Source organism: Pogona vitticeps, chromosome 4 (assembly GCF_051106095.1).
Source record: "Pogona vitticeps strain Pit_001003342236 chromosome 4, PviZW2.1, whole genome shotgun sequence".
NCBI lineage: Eukaryota > Metazoa > Chordata > Lepidosauria > Squamata > Agamidae > Pogona > Pogona vitticeps.
The window spans coordinates 203813502-203840712 of NC_135786.1; the positions used below are offsets into that span (position 1 = coordinate 203813502).

Consider the following 27211-nt stretch of genomic DNA (forward strand, 5'->3'; position numbering starts at 1 on the left):
ATAACTGGTTTAAATGATTTTTTAAAATAGGCTGTGTCTGGTTTTATTTCATCTTAATGATTCTATGGCTGAATTTGGTATTTCTTTTTATTATATTGTACGATAATTATCAACCTAGTGGTGGACAAGTGGAGGTAGGACTACAATAAATAAAAATAGAGAAATAAACTCTGTGGAGGAGAACTTGTCTTGAAATGTTAACAGAACTCTTTGCTTTGGTACAGTCACGTATTAAGGAGTACTTTGTCATGATTCCAGATCAGTGAATGAATCCAGCTCCTCACATTTAGAAGCAAAGCAAATATGTGCGTGTTTGTGATTTACGGTAAGTTCTGTGATCAGCATTGTAGTTTTACATGTACAGGATAACCGGTACACCCAAGAATTCAGATAATTACCAAGCTCAAACAAACAGAAATATTATTTCCAGATCTTAGTGAATGGATAGCATGGCTTTCAGTCTAATTTGCTGCTTACGGCCATAACTGTGAGCATATGGATTCTGTGCTCCAAGCAGGCATAATGCAAAAGCAACTCAAGGAGAAGGAATTCTGCCTGAGACAAAGAATTATGTTGGCTCAGTACAATATAAAGGCATTCCACTTTGAGGATTATCATTATCATTAAAAACTCACTTTATTCATTTACCCCTTTTGGTTGGCCTCTTGTCATATCTGGCAAATTATGGAAATAGTAGAGAAGTAACTTCTGTAATTCAAACAGTAACTTTACTAAACTTAGCCTGATAATTTTAGGATTGATAGCTATCGATGTATGTGTATATTTTGAAGAGGAAAATATTTTATGAGAAGTTGGGTCTTTCAAACAAGAATAAAGATTTGTGCTAGATGTTAGTATGATGTCACATGAGCACCCCATTTGAAACCCATGTTTTTCCATCACTCAAAAGACACCTCATCACTTTTAACTCATTTGGTTGGAAAAGTTTGACTTGGGCTGTAGTTCACCAAGGTTAAAAATTTCAGTCTGGGGCAATGACATGAAGATGGGCAGGTCCTGGGATGAAACGTTCAAATAGTGGCGTGTAAGATGGAGAATTAGAAATCTGAAAGCTGGAGATTTACCAAGCCATTGAATGCTTTGCCCCTTTGCCAAGAACAGGCAATGGTGACCATTCATGTGATGGTCCTGGCACCTCCCACCTTCAGTCTATGTGGGTGATGTCAGTCTGTGCTGTATGTGGGCATCGTGTTTCCTGTCAGTTGGTCAAGACAGGGAAAAATCTGACACTTATGTTGGCAAAGAACAGAAAAGAAAGGATTGCAAGGTAAGAATTGTCTGGGTACTAACTTGCTGGATTAAGCAAACCATGAATTTTATTTAGAGCTTTGAAAATCTACTTTTTTGGATCCATGGCTTCCAGAATTCTACAGCCAGCATGGCCTGCAGAATTATTCAATTTTTGTTAATTCAGACATTTCCAAAATGGTGTTGTAGAACACAAAAAGCCTAGTGGAAGTAAGCTGATAGTAATAACTGCATCATTCTGAGTTCTAATTCTGTTCAACGTCCTTCTACACATTGGGTGTTTGATTAAGTTCCTTTCTTTTTTTTACAGATATTCTGCATAGTCTTATCAACATACATACAACTGGCAGTAAAAATACAACAATAAGAAATCACAGATCTAATTGTTTTTCATGATCCCATCATCATAGGTGACTGTAGCAAACCTGTGATATTCAGAAAACCACCAGCCATGGTTAAGGCTGGTCCTGCAGGGATCTCTCCCTTTCAAAAGGCTTCAGTATTAGTGGAATTTAAGGGAATTAATCATGCAATCATGTTTGTCAATGAGTTATCAATGGTAGGACAAAGAAAGAACCAAGAGAGCTAAGACTACTATTAGAATCAGCAAGTCTAAAACAAGCCAAAAGCCTTTGGGGAATTTTGTGGTTATTGATCCAAAAAAAAGAGAGGAGACCTCAAGGACAAGAGTCTGGCACAATATGAGAGAAATGCTAAAAATGAAAAGAAAAGGAAATAAAGATAAAAAAGCAGAAGGTCATTTTTGGATGGTAGAGGGTTTAAGATCTCATGAGTTTTGTATGTTTTGAATTAAACTAATTTTAATATCTAAATTCATGTTGTGTTTCAGTATCGGGCTTTTTTGGCATTTAATTGCAATTAATTTTTAATTGCATTTAAAATATTCAGATTTATTCTGAGTCACAATGATTTCCATTTTTCAGAGAAAAAAGCGGGATATAATTCAAATGAACAAATGAACAATTGTGCTTATGCAAAATAAACAACCTTCTTGGATGCAAACCTCAATGCAGTGAAGGGGCTTGAGTGTGTCAGTGAAGCTGAGAGCATCAGGAGGCCAAACTCCATTTCGAACCTCAACTCTTTACAGGGTCACTCAAGGCAGAATGGCCACAGCCGAGACAACAGACTAAAATGCACTCACCCTCTTCAAGAGTAATTGTCATATCAGCAAAAGAGAATGGATAGTTCCAATGGGGATGGCAGATGTAGGCAAGACATAACACAGACAGTTATGGGGTATAATGTAGGTTCTGACTAAATAATATCAATTAGGCTCCATCGAAAACCTATCAACGTAACCATCCTTCAAGTCTATGCTTCAGCTACCAATGCTGAAGAAGATGAAATAGAAAGTTTTTATGCAAACATCCAGGAGGAAATTGATTGCTCACTCAGATAAGACATGCTAATCATCATAGGTGAGTGGAATGCAAAAGTAGGAAACAAAACAGAACCAAACATTGTTGGAAAATTTGGTCTAGGGCATAGAAAGAAAGCAGAAAAACAACTCATAGACTTCTACAAAGGCAACAAAAATAAATTTTAAAGGGGACCCCCCCCCATCAAAATAATGGCTGGAACTAGCCCACAGTCAGAGGGGAAGAGAAAAGGAGCAGGACTTTTGACTAGATTTTTTTCACAATAGTATGCACCCTGAAAATAACTTTAATTATTCTACCTGGAATGTGTCTGAGCAATACATAGCTTTCTCTTGCTAGCCTGCTGTTGAGTTAAAATAATTCTTCTCCTTATTCACATGGAAGGTGTATGTTTTCCCCCTTTGGATGTCTGAATTATTTATTATTCTGCAGATATCAGAGTGATAGAATGCAGTCAAACTCTGCACCTCCCAAAACAAGTGAACTAGAAAAGAAACTCTTTCTTTCATAACATTATAGCTTTAAGCAACCCAATATGTTGTAGTAACCTGCGCTACTTAAAAGGAAACCACCCACTGTGACCAGGAAGGAAGCCAAGCTTGCCAGAGTTGAATGGGGCAGCCTGAAAAGTCAGAGAAGAACTCCACCAAACAATTGCTTTGGCAATTGGTTGTCATTCTGTATTATTGCACAAATGACAAAAGTGTATATTATTGTTTTAAAAAGCACTAGGAATGTCAGCAGCTGTGGCAAGTAGCAATTAGGAGATGGGGCTTTGCTGCATTTGTTCTCTGCAGAAAGCCTAGAATCTAGTTCCAGTTGATATTGCCTAAATTAATTGTACTTGATCACAATGGAGGTTTAAAATGTTACCTTTATATCTTATGAAGTATAAAGAGGTTGTGCTTGCCTTTCTTTCTTATATAATTCCCCAGTTGCCTGGACATCAAAGAGGTTAAACTGATGGATTGTTCCATGCACTGTAAATAAAACATAAAGAGTTGGGTAAAATCTTAAACCTCAAAACATGGACTGCAGTCACCTGCCCATCTCCTACAATGCTCAGAGTTCATCTAAGTCACTGGTTCTTAACCTTGGGTTACTCAGGAGTTTTGGACTGCAACTCCCAGAAGCCTTCACCACCAACTGTGCTGGCTGGGGTTTCTGGGAGTTGCAGTTCAAAAACATCCGAGTGACAAAGGTTAAGAACCACTGATCTAAGTGTTTCATATTCTTAAACAAAAAATGCTATGAGGTAGAAAACCTTTGCAGGCCATAAGCAGGTTGTTGGATGGAGAGATTTGGAACTGGTGTTTCATTTGTAGCTGAGGTATGTGCTCATATGTCAAAACAGATACATGTTGCAATTCCACATGACAGCCTAATGCAACACTTTGATATGTTTCCTCTTTTTTAGGAAATGCTTGCTCTGGGAAGAGTGGGATATGTAGGTAGAAAATCAAGTTGGGGCCAGCCCTATCATTAGGTGGAAAGAGGAAATTGCCTCCAGTTGCAGATAGTGGAAGACAGGAGTGGCCACTACCTGGCTGTTCCTCGTGAGTCTCTTGACTGTTTCTCTCTGCTGGAGAATAGAACTGGGTGGTATAACCTGCCCTATATGGTCTGATCTAGCCTACTATCCTCAGGTGTGATGAATAATGTTACCCTAATACCAGTACCCCAATACCAGTAGTGAAATACGATTTAGTGGGAAATCTTGTCACCTTCCTTAATGGAAGCAGATGACATCTTAACTTTATCTTAAGCAGATTAATGTCATGGGCAAGCTGTGAATGCAGGGCTTGTTCAAGTTTGCATCACACCCTATAGAAGCACCTGATGAAAGAATACCAAAGTACTAGTTATGGGAGTTATACATGCAGCTCGTAGTCATATGAATCAAGGCCATCAGGTACTATTTCTCATAAAAGGTACACCTAGGTGAGCACTACTGCTGGCCCCTGGAACTATACAAGAAACATGTGTGGAGACTGGCCTGTACTGAGCTGTTATATTAATCTAATTGGAAGAAGGCAGGTGGTATAACCTTCCTTAAGCAGCTGCTGATCTAGCTAAGAATATCAAGTCCAGGCCAGAGTCTTGAACTCTATGAGTCCTGGAAATGAATAGTTCTTCCTCACAGTCAGGGCCCGAAGTACATCAGACAGGAAGTATTATTCTGTTGACCAAGCAAGGAGTAAACATTGGATTACATCTGATATAATCAAGTCTAATGGTTTTATTGATCTATCAGTCACAAGAGCTGATGCTGTGGTTGTTTTCTTTGAGCTTGAAGACCATTCTGATTCTTGATCACAAGAAATCTTGGGTTACATACTAGGGTGCTTCTTAGCCTTACATCATAATGATGTTCCACATTGTTCATCACAGAGACCTGACAAAAGACACCTAGCTGCCCTACAGCAAATGAATAATACTTGTGTATTTAATTCATTATTCTTGGTTGAATTGCTCAATGGTTTCGGTATCTAGCTATCTGGCTGTAGACCCAGAAGTTGACAGTCTGATCCCTCACTGTGCCTCCTGGGTGAAGAGGCAGCCTGTGTGGCCTTGGGCAAGCTGCATAGTCCCAGGGCACCTCCAGAAGAAGGGAATGGTAAAAAAAAACTTCTGAATGTTCTCTACTTGGAAAACCCTGAAATGGGTACCCATAACTTAGAACTGACTTGATGGTGAATATAATTATTTTTTTGTTAAGAAAAACCAAGATCTAGAAAATTCAGGGAAAGCCTTTTGTGAGGCAAGCTGCTTTGTGTATCCAAGGATGTGGATTCATGGAAGCTCATACTTCTGTTGTGTTAGTCTTAAATGTGCTACAATACATTTGTTTTAAAATTTTGTTTAAGGTACATGCTGTTTTGGAAAGTATCCACCACTGTACTTTCAGAAATGATAAGAAGCATTATGCGCTCTCTCTCTCTCTCTCTCTCTCTCTCTCTCTCTCTCTCTCTCTCTCTCTGTGTGTGTGTGTGTGTGTGTGTGTGTGTGTGTAAACCACCCAGTGGCATGATGGAACAGTGTTTGTTTCTGCATTTTTTAAATGAAGAGACAGGTGTGATTTTTCCCCCTACAGGCACAACTCTTTAAGCAGGAAGCAAAACTACCTTGTGATGCCTGGAAAACAGAATCATAAATCTTCAAAAATCTTAGGCTTGCAGAGATCTTATACTCTAGTATGTTAGCATGCTGTGAAAAGCTATCTGACAATGTACCCCAGGAAGGTGTATGATCCGTCATCCTGCTGACAAGCCAAGAGCTGTGAAAAAGTGAATGCATGATTTAGAAATGGAAGCAGAAGCAGAAGGCTTTGTGAACTTCCACTTGGATTTTGCATCTTGGGCTCAATTTCCCTACAAAAGGTCATAGACCTATTTTGTTATTCTTAGGAAACAGAGACAACGGAGTCTTATAACACCCAAATACCAAGGTTAATAATCTTGGTATTTGGAAGAATGCCTATGGTTCATTGAGTCCAACCGCTGTTAAGGAGGCACAGTGGGGAATCGAACTCCCAACTTCTGCCTAAACTATTGATCTATCTAGAAGTGCAATAACTTTGTACTATGTGAAATGTTTTCCGACTCTAGTGAAAATGCCAGTTTCTTGAGAGTTGGGATCAGGGGTTGGTTTTGGGGTAGGTAATTCCCACCCATTGTATTTCCTGACCCTAGTAAGAGAATGCCAATGTTCCCCTGGCAAAGAAAATTCCAATTTCTGCTTTAATGCATCATGTTTAGCTAAAAAACAGCATGGGATGTGAGTTGGGACAACAAAGTATCCTATAAGCAAAATCCAGTTGTGAATTCCAACTGTGGCAGAGTGACTGAATGACTTATTTCAGTGTTGACTATTCCCTCCGTGGCTTCAATTTAGCTGTGATTAACAACTGGATTTAGCTCTTGGACATTTTTCTGGCCTACTTGTTTTTCACTATTTGCTAAAGGAACAGTTCACGACAGGCAGCTGAAATTTGGGGACTATTTTTTACAGCTATGGAGAGGTGTTTGCTTCCCAGCTTCTAAATCTGGTGTGTTAATGAATACATTGAGATAGCTTATCTACAATGTCACCCTCAACTATATTGTGGTTACATCTTGGATAATACTGAGGAAGTCCACTATTATAAATAAGGTCTATTTTTCTTTTCTTTTTTGCTTTAGCTTTTGCTTTAGCAGCCAAACACGATTACTCCTTTGAGAACAATTCAATATGTCAAATGCTGCATATATGTTTGGAAATCTCTGCATGAGGCAAGCTGGTATATTTTATGCAGCAAGCTCTTCACTGTTAAACCAAGCACCTTCATTTTAGCTGAAAGGAGAGGCATGCATTGATGAATGAACATATCTTGTTGACTTTCTTGTCATCATCATTTTATAAGTCCAATTTCAGGAAAGTAGATGTGCGTGGTTCCAAAAAGTTAACATCCTGGGAATACTTCTAGATAGGTAACTGGGACAGTTCATTGTCTTCTCAACATAAAAAATCAGCTTTACAATCATACCACTCTGGGTGCAATACATTATATTTGACAAATATTAATAAAAGAAAAGTAAATGTATCACTAAAAGTTTCCTGCTAAAAACAATTGCTTTCATTAGTAAAAGATGCAGGTACACAAAACTCTATGGGTTTTGTCTTGTGTACAAAAGACATTAAATGCTTACTGATTGTGGGGGGTACCATTCCTAAGGTTGCTAAACCACTTGGGTGTTCTAGTGAGGGAAAACTTGCCTAGCATCCTGTGGCTGCTTCTGAGGGAAGGAGCTGCCATCATTCTCCCTCCTTCTCATTATCATTGAGAGCTTGGCATAGAAGCCTTTCCTTAGGCCAATAAGAGCGCTTGATAATTGCCTTTCTGCAGACCAACCCTAATGTAACCATTGTCCTATCTGGACCCTGTCTACTATCTGTAATGCTGTCACTACCTGTGACCTTGTAATGTTAATAAAAGGACAGTCTCCTGGTGGCAGAGGAGGAGAACATCATGGAGGGTCAGACAACTTCTCATTCTGCTTCCTTGCTGAGTCACCCATCAGGAGTACTGCTGGCAGACATCCATCTGTGTGTGTGGCTGACTTCTTTAATCTGTTGCTAAGAGACTCTTTGCTATCCTATCACCACAAAGCCCATCAGCCTGCTCATTGCCTGAACCCCAACAATTGGCGTCCGAATGCGGGGCAAGGAAAGAGACATTGCAAGTTTAATTCAGGCACGTAAAACAGGCTCCCGAGGAAGGCTTGAGGAACTGCCTCTAGCCTTCTGACAACAGAAGCTTCCAAGGACAGAAGCTTCCAAGCAGCTTCCAAGGAAAGGAAGATAACATCGCCAGCGCGGGATCCCACAGCTCACCCCATCGACCAGCCAGGTCTAAGACGTCTAAATCATCCTAAGGGATCACATCCCCTTCTCCCCAAAGAGGTATTTATACAAGTAATTAGTTCACTGTAGTAAGTAATCCACTGACATTTAGAATAACCACCCCTATAGGAGGTTGGAATACATATTTGGTTGCATGTAAAGCTATAAATAGCAAGGTGTTTGATGCCAGGCACAATTTGAAAAGAGAATGAAAACACAGATCGGTCTTTCTTGGCTTTGTATGAGACTCACTTGATGGCCACATTGCACGGTTAAAGTGTGCATTCCTTTTGTATTCCTTTTGATTGTGGGAAGAAAGGGCAACCAACAAAGATTTGATTACCCTTTCTTCCTGTAATCTATGATTTTGAACATGAGGCAATAAGTGAACCCAAACTATAACAAGATTCAATGAATGTTTTCTTTATTCATCAGTTTCTTGGTTCTTCAAGGAACCAAAACGTTGAGATTTTTCTCTTTAACTAAAAGGGATACAAGCATGCTTTAAGAGTGCAAATTGATTTCACACACACAAGCCTCATCTGATTTTCCTAGAGCTAAGAAAAAAAAGTTACTGTTCTGGACTACAATGCCCTAAATCCCCTACTCAGGATGGTACCAGTGGGAGATCTGGGAATTATAGTCTACTTTGGTTTTCCCACAGCGTTTTCAAGTACTGTAGTCTAAAACTTAAGAATGAGTTCTATAAAATTCAGGTCCAATCTTTAGAAATTTCTTTATTTTTTAAAAGTGTCTTGTCTACCCGTGCAACATATTATTTGACTCTTCTACTGATAAAATTGCTTCTGCCTAGAGCTTGCATGGATTCTAGAGAGGCGGTTTGAGGAAATGTGTATCTTCTTATTTTTACTAATCATATCTTTATCCTACCTTTCTTCCACAATGCTCAGAGCAAGGCAGCCTACGTCATCATCCATCTCACCTACATCTTAATTTTGTAAGTGAGATTAGAGACAAGCCCAGTTGTTGAACACGAGAACTAAGGGAATTTGAAAGCCACTTCCACACTCACTGTCACCAGTGTCCTACATTAAATGGAGAGGTCTAAAAGTGGTGTCTAATTCCATTGGCTTGAGCATGAGAAGTCCATGTATGATTGGGAGACCGGCTTCATTTGGAGAGAAATGGGCTGGGGATTGATTGGACTGAGCTGGCACGTGGTGAGGTAAGGGGAGCAAGGTTAGCACACCTAGAAACGTGAACTGGGTAGAATTGTGTATTAAGCAACTTAGGGTGTAATCACATATAGCTTGCATTTTGGATTATTAGTGGCATGGCCTGGTGCAGCCTGTTTCACCCAACATGTGGGGATTGATCACTAGAAATGGGCACAAACCTCAGGTCAGAGGTTCATGGTGAGTTGTACGTGGGGCACCACAGGTGCTGCATGTTTCCTTCCCCTGCCTCCCTGATTAGATTCTCACCAGCCGGCATGGGCTCCTCTCCTCCTCCTCCTCCTCTTTGGCTGTTCAGCCAGTCTGCGGCAGGAGCATGGACTTCCCTGGCCCATGGCCTTGGCTGATCACCCACTCAGACAAGGAGGCAGGACAGGCAAGCCTGTGCTCCTGCTGGGGACTGGCTGAACAGCTGAAGAGGAGAAGGAGAGAAGCTTGCTCTGACTGGTGAGTGGGCCACTGGCTGCAGAAGTGGGGAAGAAACATGAGGCTCCTGGGATGCTGCACGTACAAACTGCCATTAACCTCCAAACCAAGGTTCGTGCCCATTTCTAGTGATCACACAAGAAACAGGGAATAGCACTCCAGGCCAAAATCTGTGACCAAGCTGGACCTTTTTTGGTCCTGCAGTAGGGCTACTACTTTATGAGACTGGGCTGAACCAATTCCCTGACTGACAAAAAAAGGTCACTCCTATCAAACTGACCCTTTCTGGTGCAATCAGAGATATGCCTTTTTTGCTGTGTGGGCAGAGTGAGGCAAGTGCCTTAAGGAGCTGATATGGGGAATGGCCGCACCAGCTGAATCCTCTGAACTAGCATGGCTATTCACCCCCTAAACTTGCTTGGTGTCTTTAGGTGTGGCAAAGGATATTGTAAAAGTCAACTGCCATTCTGATCAGATTCTGTATGCAGATGAGGATGGCACTGGCAAGTTCTGTTGCCTCAGGCAGCAAAAATTTGCTGGGCCAAAGATCATCCAATGTGATTCATGGGTGACCAGAGATTTTAATCCAGCCTTCTCCACTCTTAATCACCATAGGACATTGGTTCTTGATCCAAGTAATAATTACTTGTATTATTTATTTAAAATTATTTTTAGGCCACCTGGAAAGACGGAAACCTGAATTGTTATGTTAACCGTTGGTCTCATTACCTAGAGAAATCTTCAGGCACGGTTGTCGCCTAGATCCTTTAGATTAGAAGATGGAAATTTAAGAAGAATAATGTTTCCCTTAAATGAACAGAGTTGTGTGAGAAGTTATATGACTTCTTTATTTGGTTGGAATTTATCTGTAGATTTGGGATTACTCTTGAGCTATCCTTAGTTATTCAATAATGATAATCAGTACTTTGTTTTTTTATATTAAAATTATTTCCTAATGCGATAGAATCTGGCCTTTGAATTCAACAAGAAGCAATTAGGATGCTAATTTGTGCTTCAACCAGATGATATATTACTGCCTTTCTAATGGTGCCTATAAAGTTCTCAGTGGGAGGGAATAAGCCCCCTCAACCTTATTCTACTTGAACTTTTCAAATAGATTGGTATTCAGCATGGTATCATATGATCCTGACAGGAGCACTGCCTATGATTAAGTCATGGAGAAATAATGCCTAGCATTTCCATGTCCTTAAATAACCCATGCATTTTGTCAAATATCAGAGATTTCTGAATGGAGTGACAGCTTACTAGATAAAAGGAAGTGTCGAGAGCTATAGGGGAGTGCTGGAGGTTTGTTGTGTACGTAGGTTTCAAATTGCTAATGAAGAAAATTGAAATGAAGTCCTGTGAACTGGCTTGAAGTCTATTAGCATTTCTGATGTAAGAATTTCACACCTTTTCCTGCTGGTGAGGAGACCCAAATGATCACTGAAACTAAAAGCATGACCTAGATATCTGTGCACATTTTAATATTCAACTGGTTTCAACTGGAGATATTTAGGCACTTGCTTAATTCATCATATCATTTATTAACTAGCTTTATATCCCATTTTCTTGTTCTGTATTTTGTACTGGAGCCCAAAAAGTGTACAGTAATAATTCTATAAGTTTGGATCCAGACTCAGTTGGAATAAATGGAAATAAAAAAAATAATGATTGGAGTGTGACTACATGGAAGAAGAAAATGCAAATTTATCTTGAAGATGAGGTTTTGCACTCAGATGGACAGACTGTGAAAGTAGGACGGTGGTATTAAGGGGCAGGTGATCACTATCCAGCCTTAGACCTACAGACGATTCCAGTACCTCTCTAGATAAAGAGTGGGAGATTAGCACGACATCCACAGCACTGCTTCCATGTCCTGATACATAGGTGAATTCAGCGTGTTTGTCATAGCGGGGTTCCCGTTTAATATTATAAAACTGAGGCGAGTCACTATTTGGATAATACAGATGCCACCATAATTCACCTTAGTATCTTTGGACATTCCATCATAGCTAGGGGCAAATATCTCATTGTCAACTGCCCCCCATAAACTGGAAGAAAAGAGTGTGCTGTTATTTGAGCCTAATCTTGCATTAAAGTCCCCCATTATGAGTAACTGGGCTCTAGGGAGTTTGCATTCTGGTCCTATTATATAATTTTCCAGGTCTTCCCAAGCTTGTTTTGTGTTTTTCTGAGATGAGAAGGGTGGGATATAAACACTGACCATAACAAGGGTCTTAGGCCCAAAGACTATATGCCCGGCCATTGCTATTTTCCCACAAGTGGGGAGCCAGTTGACAGATGCCTGGAGAGCAGTAGATATCACTACTGCTAAACCTGCTTTAGGTCTACCTTTCCTTTTGGTGGTCTCAGTAGGCATATCAGATACAGCATATCCATTTAGCTTGATTTGTTTGGTGAACCATATTTCCTGAATAAAAATTATATAATGAGCCCTCAGATGTTCCAGAAAGTTGGGATCATTTTGCTTTGTGGCCCACCCTGCTATGTTCCATGAGATAACTTTGAGCTGATCATGTGTTGCACTCAAGATCTCCCCTTTATCCTATGGATAGCTTTCAGGTTGTGTAGAACAGATTCTAGCTATGGTATCATTATGCTGCAGGGTTATCAATTTATCTTAGTAATATCAGGAAAGTTTCTCTGGTCTTCATCTAGGGGTGCCTCGGCTATCAAGCACAGCTCAGGATGGTTCGCAGGCACTGTCAAGTTAGAATTGAGTGCCCTTTAGTTTATTGTTATCATGGGCTCCAGAGGGGATTTAACTCTATCCTTAGTCTGTGTCACTACTGGGGTGCCAGGTATGGGCAATTGATGGTTTGCTGGGTCTTTGTTGGTATTTGGGGGTTATCCCAGATTCCTCAAAGTTGCAACCAGACATTCCAGTTGGTATACTAAAGACATCTGCTCACAAATTGGCAGTCTGCTAAAGGAGGCAATAAGATGAGTCTCTGCCCCCTCTTCTGGCCAAGCAAGACCTGGAATGACCTTTTTTGTTGTATGGCTATCATCCTTGCATTTTTCTGTAGGATAACCATAATCATTTTGCCCATCCATTGAATGGACTTCTAAAATTTGGATAAGATCTTCCTTAGTGTGCTTCTCCTGGACATAGACTGGATTCTCCCTTTCTGTCTCCCTTGCATACTCACTTAGCAGGGGTAGTGGGTGTGCTAAATTTTTGAAGTCTCTAACGACTGTTATACATCTCGTTATACCTCTATACCTCTGTGCTTGAAACTGTCAGAATGGGCAAACTATAAGTGTGAAATTGGGACCTTGCAACTTTAAATGATAGACCCTCGCTTCATAATGCAACAGACTGTGTAAACAGAGCTTTGACAGAGTACATTTGGATTATTGAAAATAACTTGCGAGTGTAGACACAAAAACTGCCTCCCACTGGAGCTTGTGAAGTATCTGTGGCATAAACTGCAAGTTTCAGAAGACTTAAGTTGTGGAGTGTGGGCACACTCTTGTCTGTGTGTGCATCACTGACCTCTGCAGGCTGAAGTTTCTCCCATGCCTATATAATCCTTTGCATTTGGAATGGTCTACTTCACACAACCCTTTTGGGTAATATGTGAAGAAGATGTGTGTCACTCCTTTATGTTTTTTTTAAGGTAGTATGCAGTCATCTTGAGTTAAAGGTCATGAATTCTGTTCCCTAGCATTACTATTCTCCACTTAGCTAGCAGCTGTGATGCTCAAGCATGATTCTTCTAATAAAATAAAGCAAAATCTTACATTACAGCTGAAGGTATAGTTATGAGAGACATGGAGAGTTTCTTTTTGGTTTAGAATGCATTGATTTTGAATACAGTCAACAGGTACAGAAAGGAGAAATGAGTGATCTTAAAATGTATAGTAGGGTACCCAATTCTGTTCCGAGCCCAATGCATTGAACTAATTTTGATTCTGATTCCTTTGTGCCTAGCCTGGTTCGGTCTATAGATCTGAACTGAGATTCAGAAATGCAGATCTTCCTGTCTTTCATGGATTTGCATTGAAAAACCAAAGTGCCTGTCTTTCATTTTGTTTGGCTGAAATCCTGTTGTTTTGCCACTCCTACGAAAGGCAAATGGCCTAACATTCATTGACTTCTGGTTGGTAATTAATGAGTCACTGCTAGGATTCTCAAGGGCAGGTGTGCCTGCTGGTTTGGCAAATCCTAAAGAATTGCAAATGGCTCCAGTTAAGGGGCCACCGTGGTGGCGCTGCGGGTTGAACCACAGAAGCCTTTGTGCTGCAAGGTCAGAAGACCTGCAGTCATAAGATTGAATCCACGCGACAGAGTGAGCCCCCGTCGCTTGTCCCAGATCCCTTCTTTTTGGCCATCTGGGAACTACTTTTTCTTGAGGATGTATTTATTTATTTATGTATTTTATTTTATTTATATGCTGCCTTTCCACATGTTGTTAAAAACAGTTAAAAGCATACAATAAGTTAAAGATGCCATACAAAACTAGATATTAAATAAAGAAGCCATTGGATTAAATGTATCAGTGACATTTTCTGTAGTTCCCCCCCCCCCAATGCATTTAAAAATAAAGACATGAAACTGGTTTCTGCAATCTGCTGCCTTCAAAGTTTACAGCTGTAACTGTCACTTGCTTACTAATCTGAGAACAAAATGACTAGATGTGTACAGTACTAAAATAATTAGTAAAAGCATCATGCAGCAATGATGCAATCTATGCAATGTGTGAAGAACCTCAAATCCCACCACTAAGTTCCTCATAGTTAAAATTGTTTATGGCACCTAGATCTTCAGCCTGTTTACTGCACCTTCAATAACATTTAGCCTCCTTTTAGTTCTATGAAATAACCACCTAGTGAGTTCTAAGGCAAAGCACTACTCTTTCCTTCTCAAAACAACATAAAAATGGTCCCCGTCTGATGGCTTAACACATTCTTACAGATAGCATCTGACAGTTCTGGATCCCCAGGATAAACGGCCATTTGGTGCCTTGAAGCACTGAATAAACTCTATAGCTATGAATCACCATCAGCAAGCCAGTCACATGGAAACAAGAAAGAGGAATAACAAAGAGAAATAGGTGGGGTGGGGTCAGGGAGAGAAAATTTGCCTGTGTAATGTGTATTACTAGCAGCTCTTTGAGTGTACTCCTCAACTTGATTCCTCATGTAGCTCGTTGTAATTCCTCATATAGCTCATTGTAAGATGCAGGAAGTGTAATGCTTGGTTTAAAAGAAATATACTTATATTCCTGTGTCATTTCTGAGGTAATCAAATTGTAAAAATTAAACATTATGACTATGGTTGTTGTAGGTTTTTCGGGCTGTTTGTCCGTGTTCTGGAGGTTTTTATTTCCCTAACATTTTGCCAGCCCTCTTAAGATGCCAGCCACAGAGATTGGCAAAACGTTAGGAAGAAAAACCTCCAGAACACGGCCAAACAGCCTGAAAAACCTACCATTGGATCTTGGCCATGAAAGCCTTTGAGAATACATTATGACTATGAATTTTGGAAGCTATCCTCCAGAATATAATTTTATTTCTTCCCTCAGAAGCTTCCCACAGAAATATATTATTAGCAGGAAGATCCCATGAATGGAGAGCTATTTCCTTCCAGTGATTTATGAAATCAGTCAGTACAAACAATCCCAGCAGTGTGTGTGATTAGCTTGACTTTCTTCTGTACAGCCCAGCTGCAATAATGTGCTGAGAGCATATGGAAAACTAGAGTACCTGCCCTTAAAACAGAAGGTTTGATGATGCACCATTGCTATATGGACGAAGAGGTCTGCTGGACATAACAAAATTTCTCCCTTGTCTAGGTTATGGTCAAGACAGGTTGCCTTGATGTGGTCTGTCATGGGAACTTGTGGGACTAGTCTTGCTCCCCCTATAGGAGAGAGCAGGCTTTCCACTTCCCCAAGAGTAAGAGTGAGGTTTCCAATCTTTATTCTCTACGTAGCTCACAAGGGCAAACCAGGCTAGAAGTCACGATTATTGGATTCTTAAGCCATTTTGCAAAACTCTATCTAAATGATGGGATCAGAAATTTCACACGTATTTTAGCTGTGGAGCCAAGATGTGATTATTATGCATGTAAATAGTGGTGTGGAGATGGAATGTTTTGGCTTTGTGAAAGAAAATGTACTGAGCACTTTTCTTTTTTTTACTGATCATTTCACATACCAGGAAGCTGTGGAACAACTGCACATGCCACCTGGCCTCAACAACTGCACATTTTGGTGTACACACGAGCCCTTATAGTGTGGGCATCAGTTATGGTACACATCCCAAAGAGTCTTTGTTGACTTCAGTGTTCATCAGTCTATTCACATTTGTCTTGCACTATAGAAAATGTCCTCACTCTCTTTTTCTTTCACTGCTTCTATGTCCTACCTTGATATCAAATTGTTAGCTCCAGTATCTACTCAGCATACATCTGTAAATAACCACTTGTCTACCTTATTGTAGTAAGGAATAACTACTTCCAGGTGATCACAACATAATTATACAAGTAACATTTTCCCTGCCCCCCCCCCCAATGAGCTAGATACTCATTTTACCAACCTTGAAAGAATGCAAGTCTGAGACAACCTTACTACAAGACTCTGTTGGGATCAAACTCAGATCACGAGCAGAGTCTTAACTGCAGTACTGTATTTTAATCACTGTGCTATGGGGCTCTTAAATTAAATGCACCCTGGCTGTTCCAGTGGTCTGATCATCCTTGCATTTTCATGAAAGGGATGGATTTAAGATCTCAACCAGCAATCAAGAATTAACACAAAGAACATGAGGCAGACATAGGAATGCTATCCCACCATTTGCACCATGGGGAAAACAAATTAAAGAGGGGGAGGATGGTCTTTATCCAAGATGTGTCAGTTTTTTTACTTACCGGACATTTGTGGTATGAGGACTCAAGCATGTGAAATTATGGCTTTCCATAAAACACTACTATGGACTTTTCCTAAACATTTAATTATGATTTACCCACTCAACACCAAGGATTTGCTTGAAAAATGATGATTTCCTACCAACTGTAACTTCCTGTAGTGATTCGACAAAGCTCAAAGCATTAAATGAAGCCTTTTTCATAGCCCGAGTGATAGGCCACGTCTGCTGCTTCTTCCCCCTGGTGATCATGTGGTCTATATATCAAGTGCTAAAATAATGATCATGTCATCAGGTCACAGTAAGACAAGAATTCCCAAAGTGGGTTCAGCAGTATATATTTCTGCATTCTGGTCTGTGCAGGAAAATGTGCAGTGTAATTCACAACCCACATTACATTTGAATTCCTTTTTGCATCAACTATTTGGGCACAGGGTGAAAGCACATGCTTTCCTTGTAAATAATACCGAGTTCAACTGCTGGTATCTTCATGTAGGCCAGCAAAACCTCTACTCCAAAACCTTGGAGACACAACCGATCTGTAGAGAACACTGCACCTCAGTGGATTAATGGTCTGGCCCAGAAGAAGTCAAATTCTTATGTTCCTGCTCACGATGATTCATTTTATTTGACTTAAAGATAAAGGTGATGAGAAAATCCTGTTTGGGAACCAAAATATTTGGGGCAGAATTTCTCAAACATGTGTGTGTGCATGTGTGCGCGTGTGCACAGAGTATAATAAAGACAGTCATTTCTAATGAAACAGCACAATTACTTTCTTCTCCCTTGTTTACCCAAAAATAAGACAGCGTCTTATATTAATTTTTGCTCCAAAAAAACTCATTAGGGCTTATTTTCAGGGGATGTTTTATTTGACAGTCATATCATCTTCTGGTTGCTGCATAATGGTGGAGCGTGGCGTTTCACTTAACTGGGGCTTATTTTGGGGGTAGGGCTTATATTTCAAGCATCCTGAAATCATACTAGGGCTTATTTTCAGGTTAAGTCTTATTTTCAGGGAAACAGGGTAGTTATTTAAGAACAATAGTCAGTATGAAACAAAATCACAGGACTTGTACATACTTTGAAGTCAACACATAAGGTCACAACCATTAAGAGATTCTGGACAGAGCTCAATAGGATATCTAGGGTTTGTGTGCGCGCACAAGAGGAACATTCGCCCAGGACTCACCCAGAAGGTTCTGGGCCTCAAATTGAAAACATTTTTGTAACTTTGTTTTGGCATTTCTTCATTTTTAATATGCACCATAGCAGCTTGCCAATTAGCCACAATTAGCTGCACATGTCACACCATCACCAATAGGATACTGGCTATTGTTTGGCATAGCATATATATTAATTGGCTGATGTTCTGTATTGTTCAGTTCAGAAGCCTCATCTTCCAAGAACTGGATAGAAATGTGGTCCCATGGGGAGATCCAGTCTACTCATGATCTGGTTAGACCAGCCCTTTGTCTGGACTTGCAGATTCAGGCCAGATGCCAAGTCTACCAGACCCTTGTACAGTAGATATTCTCTCCACTGCCTCAGTAGAGTCTAGCACTCTGACCACCTTTTCTCTGTCTTCTACTGGTCATGTGGCCTGCCCAGAGCCACTTGCAAGTTCATTTGGGGGCCTTGCTCCATTGCTTTCTTTGCGGTGGTGTTAGACCAGGATAATGAAAGGTCAACTGAGGTCTTGGGGAAGAAATGTACCCTCTATATTTAGGGCCCTGGGGCAACACCCGAGTTGGCTTGTTCTAGTGACGGACCCTACGACCTAGGCTTCTATTGACCTTTGAAAAGCCCTTTCTTCAGATTGTACCTATGTAGGTTTCCTGCATGAACAAGAACATGAGAAAAATAAGGGATCTGTTTTATATGGGAAGCTTATATATATGGGCTTCCCATATAAAACAGATCCCTTATTTTTCTCATGTTCTTGTTCATGCAGGAAACCTACATAGGTACAATATATATATGGAAGAGCCTTCCACCCTCCCAATTATGTTTGAGAAGTCCTGTTTCTGTTGTTAAAACTGGTAGTGGTTGGGAATGACTTCTTCATATTTTTGCCGGAATCCAACAGTATATTTCTACTGGATATTATTGTTTCCACAAGGCCTGAGAAACTCTCCAGAGGTATTGGGAACTTGGAGGACTGCATGGGGGAGGGGAGGGGAGGGGAAGGGAAGAAAGTTGTACAATGTTCGTGGTCAGGTATCAGCACAATATTAGGTTCAGGCCATTTTCACCTCCCACAATGCCATGTCTTAAGCAAACATCCTTAATCAGGAACAGGCCCATTTTGAAGCTCAAATAGCGGAACTATGTAGGGTAAACGCAGACAATTTGGTTTAATTTTGGTAATCTGAAGGCATTCCTTACCTGATTAAAAGTAAACAAACTGATGAATTATTGTTGATTCAGTACTCCAGACAAATGCAAAGCTGTGGCTCAGGGCTCGTCAAGCTGTTATTACAGTAAAGCTCCAAGAACTTTCAGATTTCTCCAGGAAGCACAGAATTTTGCTACAGTGGTCAGCTGGATATATGACATCTCAAAATTACAGAAAGATGTTAATATAAGGCAAGTGGTTCAGGGCTTTGTGAAAGTAGGCTTGTGAATAAGACAGCTCCATATTTTATTTTTGGATGTAATCACACTGTATGCGAAACCAACACAGTCTTTGTGTACTCCACAATGTATGTCATGGAGATGACATGCCATGGATAAGTCATTTAGCAGGGTCCACCCATATGGGGAAATGTTCTCATGTTGTTTGCAATGCAATGCTAAAAATGAACCATTGTTTTACTGCTAATGCAAAAAGTTCTACATAGTTTCAATTAAGCTGCCTCTTAAAATATGGCAAACTATGACTGGTTTAGAGTGAAAGATGGTACTACAGTATTTATGGTTTTCAATACATGCTTCTAATGGTGGCTGCAAATACATATTTGATAACTGACTAAAGCATGCTTGAACCGAATTTTAGAGGTGAATCTCACCCTCCATGCTTCATTTCAACTGGGCCAAAAAACAAAAAGAAAAACCTAGAGAATACTAGAAAACTCCTCCATCCCACTGCAAGAACTGACACTGTTCCTGGGTTCTTGTGTGGATGGCCCTTTGTTCCTTCTTGTTATGTGAAATGCTGCTGGAGAAGGATGTACAGGGAATCCTAGATCTAATGTGTCAGATACTATCAGCGCTTGGAAAAGTTACCTTTTTTGGACTACAATCCATACAATATCCCAGATGTCACAGCCACAGTTTAAGAGTTGTAATCTAAAGAAACAACTTCTCCCAGCTCTGGACCTCCAGACAAGATGGTGGTTTCAGCTTTTGCTGAGCAAAAAATTCCATAGTGTAGCATAGAGGACTGTGCCACCTGAGCAAGTATTGCTACTGCAGATTGCCAGTGGTCTCAATGAGAAAAAGCCACCCTATCTGCATGTTATAATACTTCATCAGCAGTGCACACTGGCAGGACTTTCCATCCCTTAGTTGTTCTGCAGAGTGTTGGCCTATGGATTTTATCTACCAGGGTCAATCTAATGCTTTCCAAGACTTTGACTCACTGTAGCTTTGCTATGCTTGGTCTTACCTAGGCTAGCTGTTCTGCTGGGGTTTGTGTGTTGCTAATGTGTCACGTCATCTCTTTTTCCCACCAGCACTGTATTTTCAAGGATCTTTGTTCATGCTTTCTCAATGCTTGTTAGGCTGGTAAGAAAAGATGAGGACTCTATCAACTCTGAAATTTTATTCAGACACCAGAATATATGAATTTCATCAGCATTTCAGCTTCATCACATTATGATTATATGTCAAAATATATAATGCACCAGCAGGAGTAAATCCCTTAAGATATTATTTTATTTGTTATTCATCATATCACAGAACACTTAATTAAAAACAGAAATCTCAGAATTGATTCTAACATATTTCGTTTTTTATTTCTACTGTAGAATGTTTTTAGTCAAATGCACTTGACTGCTAATTGCCAACCAATCATTATAGTTCTTTATACATGCTATGTATCTGTCTTGTTTATGTGCTGAAAATTCAATGACCCCCTTCTGCTGCTCATTACAGCCACTTATTAAGGCGGTTGTTTATAATAAGCAATTTAATATGCCCAGGCATGTTACAGTGCATCCAGGCTATAATCAGAATCAGTCATTATATATCTTTGCACTCTCTCTTACTATACATACATACAGTACATCATTCTGGATTAGCATTTGTGAATGACATTCATGTATATGTGCCTGGATCTATATCTCCACAATGGAATTAATGGCAACGGAGACCAAAAGACAAATGAATGCAGAGGACTGTTGTCTGATTTTGATAATCTTCAGTATAGTTAGTTATTAAAGCTTCGACCATTTGCTCAAGTGCCACAGAACTATATTCTTACATTTGAAACCATATTTTTCAAAGCACATGGTGGATGTTGTAAAAGAAAACAGAACATGGTGTCATACTTGAAAAACAAATGCGCTTTGCATAATCATATTTCAATTCATGTGAATTCCTTGTTTGTTTGATAGAACACTTGGAATATTATCACTATATTTTATTCTACTCTCACCCCTGAAAGGCAAAAGATCTATTGATCAATAAAATTGATTGTGTGCTTTCAACAAACATGTGGCTTTGTCACTGTTTAAACACTTCTAGTAATCCCAAAAAAGAAAAGGAAATATAGTTAAGGGACAGATTATTCTAGAAACAGTTTAATTAAAATCTAAGTGTTAATAACACCTGCTTCCATAAAGCTAAAGAACACATAAAACAAAATGTGTTTTATCACTTTATATAAAGCTATAAAATGAAGGCATAAAGCTATAGAATGAAGGCTTTTAAAGCAGTTTAGTCTTCTTTCGATGACTGAATTCACTACTTTGTTGGACAAGACCTACACAGGTTTTCTTGCAATGAGGAATGTGCAATGGCTTTATTTATATGAAGAGAAAACACATTGACACATTAGTAACCAATTCCTTTTTATTAGAGCAAATACAGTTATGAAAACTGTACATTATCTATTTTGAGTTCCAGAAATATAAATAAAGAAGCTCATAGATAAAGAATTTGTTCACAGCAAGAAATTTTAAATAGACAAAGTGACATATAATTAAGTACAATTGGCAGACTTATGAGCTGTCCAAAATGTAGTGTACAGTATACAACCAACTATAAATAGCCTTTTATGTAAAATACAGCTGTGCACATTTTAGAAAAATACCAACAATTCTTGATTGAAGCTTTATTTTTAAAAAAGCTTATAAATCATACATATTTATATTATAAATGGAACTAACATGCTTAAATTTATAAATGTTTTCAAAAGCCATATTTTTTGATTTTTAAATACACATGTATTATTTAAATGTCAGTTATAAAACTAGTTTAATCAATAACTTATCGGGGTTGGACTGTGAAAAGGTGTTTATACAGGATACCATGGCTTAGTATACTTTAAAAACCTGATTCTGAATTGATTACTTTTCTAAATTTATAAGTAAAACACATTCTCCTTCCTTAACAAACAAATATAAGGTGTTAAATTTTCATTTGCTGCCTTTCTGCTTTCTTCTTGATTCCACACTGGTCAAAACACAGGATCCTCAACCCACTTCTGCAAAAAATGCCACTGCGTTACTGCCCTGCATTGAGTTGCTCCAGGCTACAAAAATAACTCCATACCCATGTCCACTCCATTGGCTGCCTTGTACAGTAGCCCACATAGTTATAAGAAAACCTCTCATTTAACCATGCAAATAATAATAATAATAGTAATACTAATATTAATAATAAATTTACAAACAGGATCAAAACCCTGGAGAGTGTTGTCTTCTAAGAGGTAAAAATAAAATAAAACCTAAGCCCTTTACTCTTTTATTTCTAATTTAAAATGCTGACTTTCAAAATGACCACACCGTCTACAGTTTTCCTATAAGTAAAACAAGCATGCATTTGAATAATATGGAATAGAGTAAATTAACACCAGGAAGAAGAAAAAAAATACATGGATTGCATCACCAAAACACAGGACGGTAATCTAGTTAAGACAAAGAGTCCAAACAAAAGTTTGAGGCTTGTTTTTACTAACTGAGGTAAGATTACAGACTCATTTCAACAACATTAAAAGGCATTCAGCTGATACTCAATCATTGTTAACAGACTTAAATGCTCTACCTGAATGTATTCAACATGAAGCTTGACCTTTAAAAATAATTATTTACCATAAATTTAATAGCGGTTTCCATTGTTCAAACAGGCAAGGCTTTTAAATGCCAATAAAAAAATTGTAATATTGAGATAAGACCCAAAGTGGCACAACTCTTCTCAAAATATTTTTCCTTGTTCGTCCACCAGTACATTGAGATAGCCCAACCAATCTTAGCGTATTTAAAACAAGTCTTCTTGCCACTTTCACAAGGAAGATATAAGTGATGGTTTAAAACATCATTGCATACAGCCTAACCCTTAAGAGAAAAATGACATTACCGGCTTTGTTTAAAAAAGTAGTAGTAGTGGTATGGAGAAATTGATCCTTCCAAGAAAAGATATCTACACTGCACATATGCTACAGGCTTTAATTTTGTTTTTCTGATGCAGGGTGGAAGGAGTAGTGTGAAGTTTTCCTGGCTGGTCTACATTATTATATTATGGCTGTACACATAGGTTTTAAATAAATAGTAAAGGAACAGAACCATGCATAAGCAATGAAACACAATCTCCCAGAAAATCGCAAGGAGATTTTAAAAGCAGCAGGTAATGGAATAAGACTGGTGAGTGATGCTGCTAACTATTTCTTCTAATGAGATAGGAGTGAATACTGGAATCGCTTCCACAGCAACAGAATCCTCTGACCACATTCCTCTGGCAGTCGTTTTCCCATCTCCCCCACCAAAAACATCAGACGGCAAAATAGTAAGGCAGCTGTTAGCTTCCATCAACAAAAGTGCAGCTCCGTACATTTCCAGTTTAGTCACACTCTCTGCTGGAACAGATGGAGTAACCAACACACTTTGGGTTGCTTCAGCAAGCTTGTGTGTGTAGGCGCACGTATTTTTTTCCCCCAACATGGATGCTCGCTTCAGCTTTCAGAGGACCCAAAAGCCCCTGGGCTGAGTTTTCCAAGTTTCATCTCTCTTGTGTCCCATCCTAATGCCATGCCTCCTTCCCTGTGTCTGAACATGACTCGTGCCATTTAAAAGGCTGATGACACAACTGCCGAGAATTGTGGGCTTACGCCACTAGTTGTCATGACTTCACTGAAGGATCAAAACAGTTATATCATTAAGTAACAATGTTGAATCACATTCAGGCATAGCCAAAATTAAAGTGACAAAACATTAAAGTTTGCAAATAATAGTTTGCCATTTTAAATGGGAAAGATTAAAAATGAGAATGCAGGATAGGATACAATGTTTAATGTAAAATATAAGACCACTCTTACCTTTTGTAATTCCAATCAAGTTAGAAAATGGACAAAAAGAATGGCTAAACCAATATTCAACAGCATTACCAGAACAATCATGATTGAATTAGGACCCTGAAAATGAATTAAAAGGAATTTTGATTACACTCACAAAAATAAAGACTATGAATAAATATGTTGCAAATTTTAACTTGATTCCAAATTGCATCATATCAAACTAGACCACTTATTCACGGGTTTTACTGTACTCAAATATTAATTATCATATAAAATATTAATTATTTTGAAAGCAACAGATGTTATATATTTGATTTCATTTCTAGAGACATTTAAGTTCTAATATGCAATGATGGGGATGGGGAAGGATAATACTATGTGGACTGAGCTGTTTCTCCTGTAGATTCAGTTATGCTATGAAAAACAGAATAGTTTTAAGATTTCCAATGGTACATAAACGTTAGCCATATTTTTATCTCCCCTCATCTGAACCTTACCTTTTAATACTGAGATTATTCTATTGTAATACAAACATTTTAAATGGAAACCTTGATATGAAATAGTTTAGACACCACTCTACTGAATGCACTGAAATTGAAAGAAGTTGCAGGTTATATTTAGCTCATAAACAGGGTACAAGCAAAACACATCAAAACAAAACAAAGGTCTCAAAGTCTTTCAACTTGATTTTAAAATGTGAGAGATTTTATTTTAAAGGTAACTGAAGAGTATTGGTATATCTGAACACATCAATTCTCGGGAACATATGGTTAGCTACCGACCTAACTTCCTTATCTGGATCATAAGGACGTGTTCCTCCTTACTCGAATGGCAGTGGGATGCAGGAGGTCTAACCAAAGAGTAAGCTGAAATATTATAAAAGGTTAGCCTGGTATGAGCTTAATATTTAGCAACACTACAAGATGTTCTATTTTGCTAACATTAAACCTTGCAAAGCCAAGAAATATACTTACCACATCTTCAGTTCTGCGAATGAATAGACACAATATGTGACTGTATTGCCCTCAAAAGGATGGATATTGTTGTCACTCAGATGGAAGACATGAGTTTATGACTAGAGTTTCTTCTCAGGTAAGTGAACTGGCTTATATTCTACATCCCATTAAGGAACTAGAGCACAGACACTAAACATGTATGAATGATTGGCAATGACCACAGTGCAATGATGTATCTAAAGTAATACATTACTTTGTGTGGGATCCTGTGGGATTGTTCTGCTAGTGGAACTGCTTCCATTAGCTGAACCAGGAAGGAGATGACTTCCTCTTCCCACTGGGTACCCTCAAATCCCAAATTTGGAGGAGGTCTTTGGTTGGTGGAGAAAATGGCAAGGGATAGTGCATGACACAAAATGCTTCAATACTCTTCTAGAAAGTGGTTTGCACCCTAGCACAGAAACTTTCCTCAAAAACAGCAGCAGCAACAACAGAATTACTCTATGAATAACGCTAAACATTGTGGCCTCAGTTGGGGATGAGAAAGTATGGAAAAGCCATCTCTGCAGTATCTCTGTGGTGTCCTCCAAGAGAATGGCCTCGGTTTCATATAGGCAATATCAAAGGTGGTGATTCTGTTATTTTTGTCGTACAATATAATCCCCACACTGTTGTTTATATAATAGAATTAAGTTAACAAATTCAACTCAAATGAAAGTAGCTCAGACATGCTTTGCTATCTTCTCAGTCTTACAAGACAGAATGAGATATGGAATGAGATCCTTTAAGACCTACCAAATAATTCTTAGGGACTCTTAATTGTGCTAAGAATGACCAAGCATACTGCAGAGACCTCTACTCTATCATGGAATTCAAAATGTGACTCTAATTCTGGCTTTTAAAACATTAATAGTGTGACTCCAAAATGCTTTAGGGTGAAGTACCAAAAATAAGGACTCAGTGCTCTGCAGTGGCTTAAAATAGATAAAGGCAAAATTAGTCTCTGCCTTCCATGACTGACTTGAACAGGTGTTACAAAGAAGCTGTAACAGAAGAGCTTTATGCATGCCCGGAATTGTCCTTATATAACAGCAAGTTTCAGGCATACTAAAGAGGAAAAGTATATAATGTTTGCACAGACTAACACCGAAAACTATGACTATAAAAGGCACTAGATTTAGCCAAATAGAGTGGAGATCCATCAGTCTCATGAAGAGATGTGCACACATATATAAAATGTATATTAAAAAAATTACAGCCCTATGCTGTTACCCTGAAGTCTCTCCCCCAACCATATAACATCACCATTTAGTGGCTTCTGAACTTTTGTATGGATTTTTTTACATTTAGAAAATGTATTTCTCCTCCTGAAATTCACCTCCTAAGGCTCATCAATTGGCAGAAGAGGTTTCAAATTAAACACGTACAATTTAGTACTTATTTGTCCAATATTTTTTCTCTTGTCTTTGCTCACCACTGGAACAGAGCCCCTGAAAACTGCCCTGAAATGGAAGTCAGCCATCAGGTCAGCTAAAACAGACTTGATGCAAGGCAACTTCTTACATCCCAGTTCCAGTGACTTTTTAATGAAGTTTTATATCAGATGAGAAATGACCATTAATTCTTGCATCAAACAGTTTTGTATTAAAGATATTAAAAATATTAAACATATTGCACCATTTTTAATAAGGTATATAAGATCTTTCAAATTAAATTTTCACATTTGGGCTACCGTAATTGTGGGCATCATATAATCTACATCTAGTACAATTCAGTATAAAATGTTTTCTGGCACTTCAGACTGATCTATTAAATCTCATTAAATTATATCTCCATATCTTTTGATTTCCCATTTCTGAGTAATGGCTAATTGGGTGTTCTCTTTCACTTAAAAGGCCAGGAGTAGAGGTAGAATGGTAATTTCCCCCTTATAGGTGAAATAATGCTGAAGATGAAGAGGGAAATCTGCAAGCAATATTATACGAAACCTCTGTTTCATCTGGACTCCAAGGACATGAATCCACTTGGAAGCACTTCTGCTACTGAAAATAATATAACAGGAGATATTCTCCAGAAATTGACATTGAAAGCTTCTGTCTTGCTTTGAAATAAGTAAAAAGTGAGAAAAACAATTACATTTGTAGCATACTTCATCTTTTAACTTAGAAAAGCAAAAAACACCCATTGTCTACTAGAAAATAAAATTTGAGAACTGTGTAACAAAAG

General features: G+C 38.8%; 1 protein-coding gene across 3 annotated transcripts in view; it reads right to left on the bottom strand.

Annotated features, from left to right (window-relative positions):
• Window positions 1–21575: 21575 nt before the first annotated feature.
• Window positions 21576–27211, bottom strand: part of JPH1 (junctophilin 1) — a 92658-nt gene continuing 87022 nt past the window's right edge. For 2 of the 3 annotated variants that reach the window (XR_013545452.1, XM_020787545.3), the window contains 2 exons: window positions 24051–24146; window positions 21576–22223 (listed from right to left, as the gene is read on the bottom strand). Coding sequence is in view for 2 of the 3 variants with exons in the window: in XM_020787545.3 (XP_020643204.3) it covers window positions 24066–24146 (81 nt within the window). In the remaining variant the exon portion in view is untranslated. Of the gene's footprint in view, window positions 23866–24050; window positions 24147–27211 lie in introns of all 3 variants that reach the window. The other variant, XM_020787544.3, reaches the window with a different exon arrangement.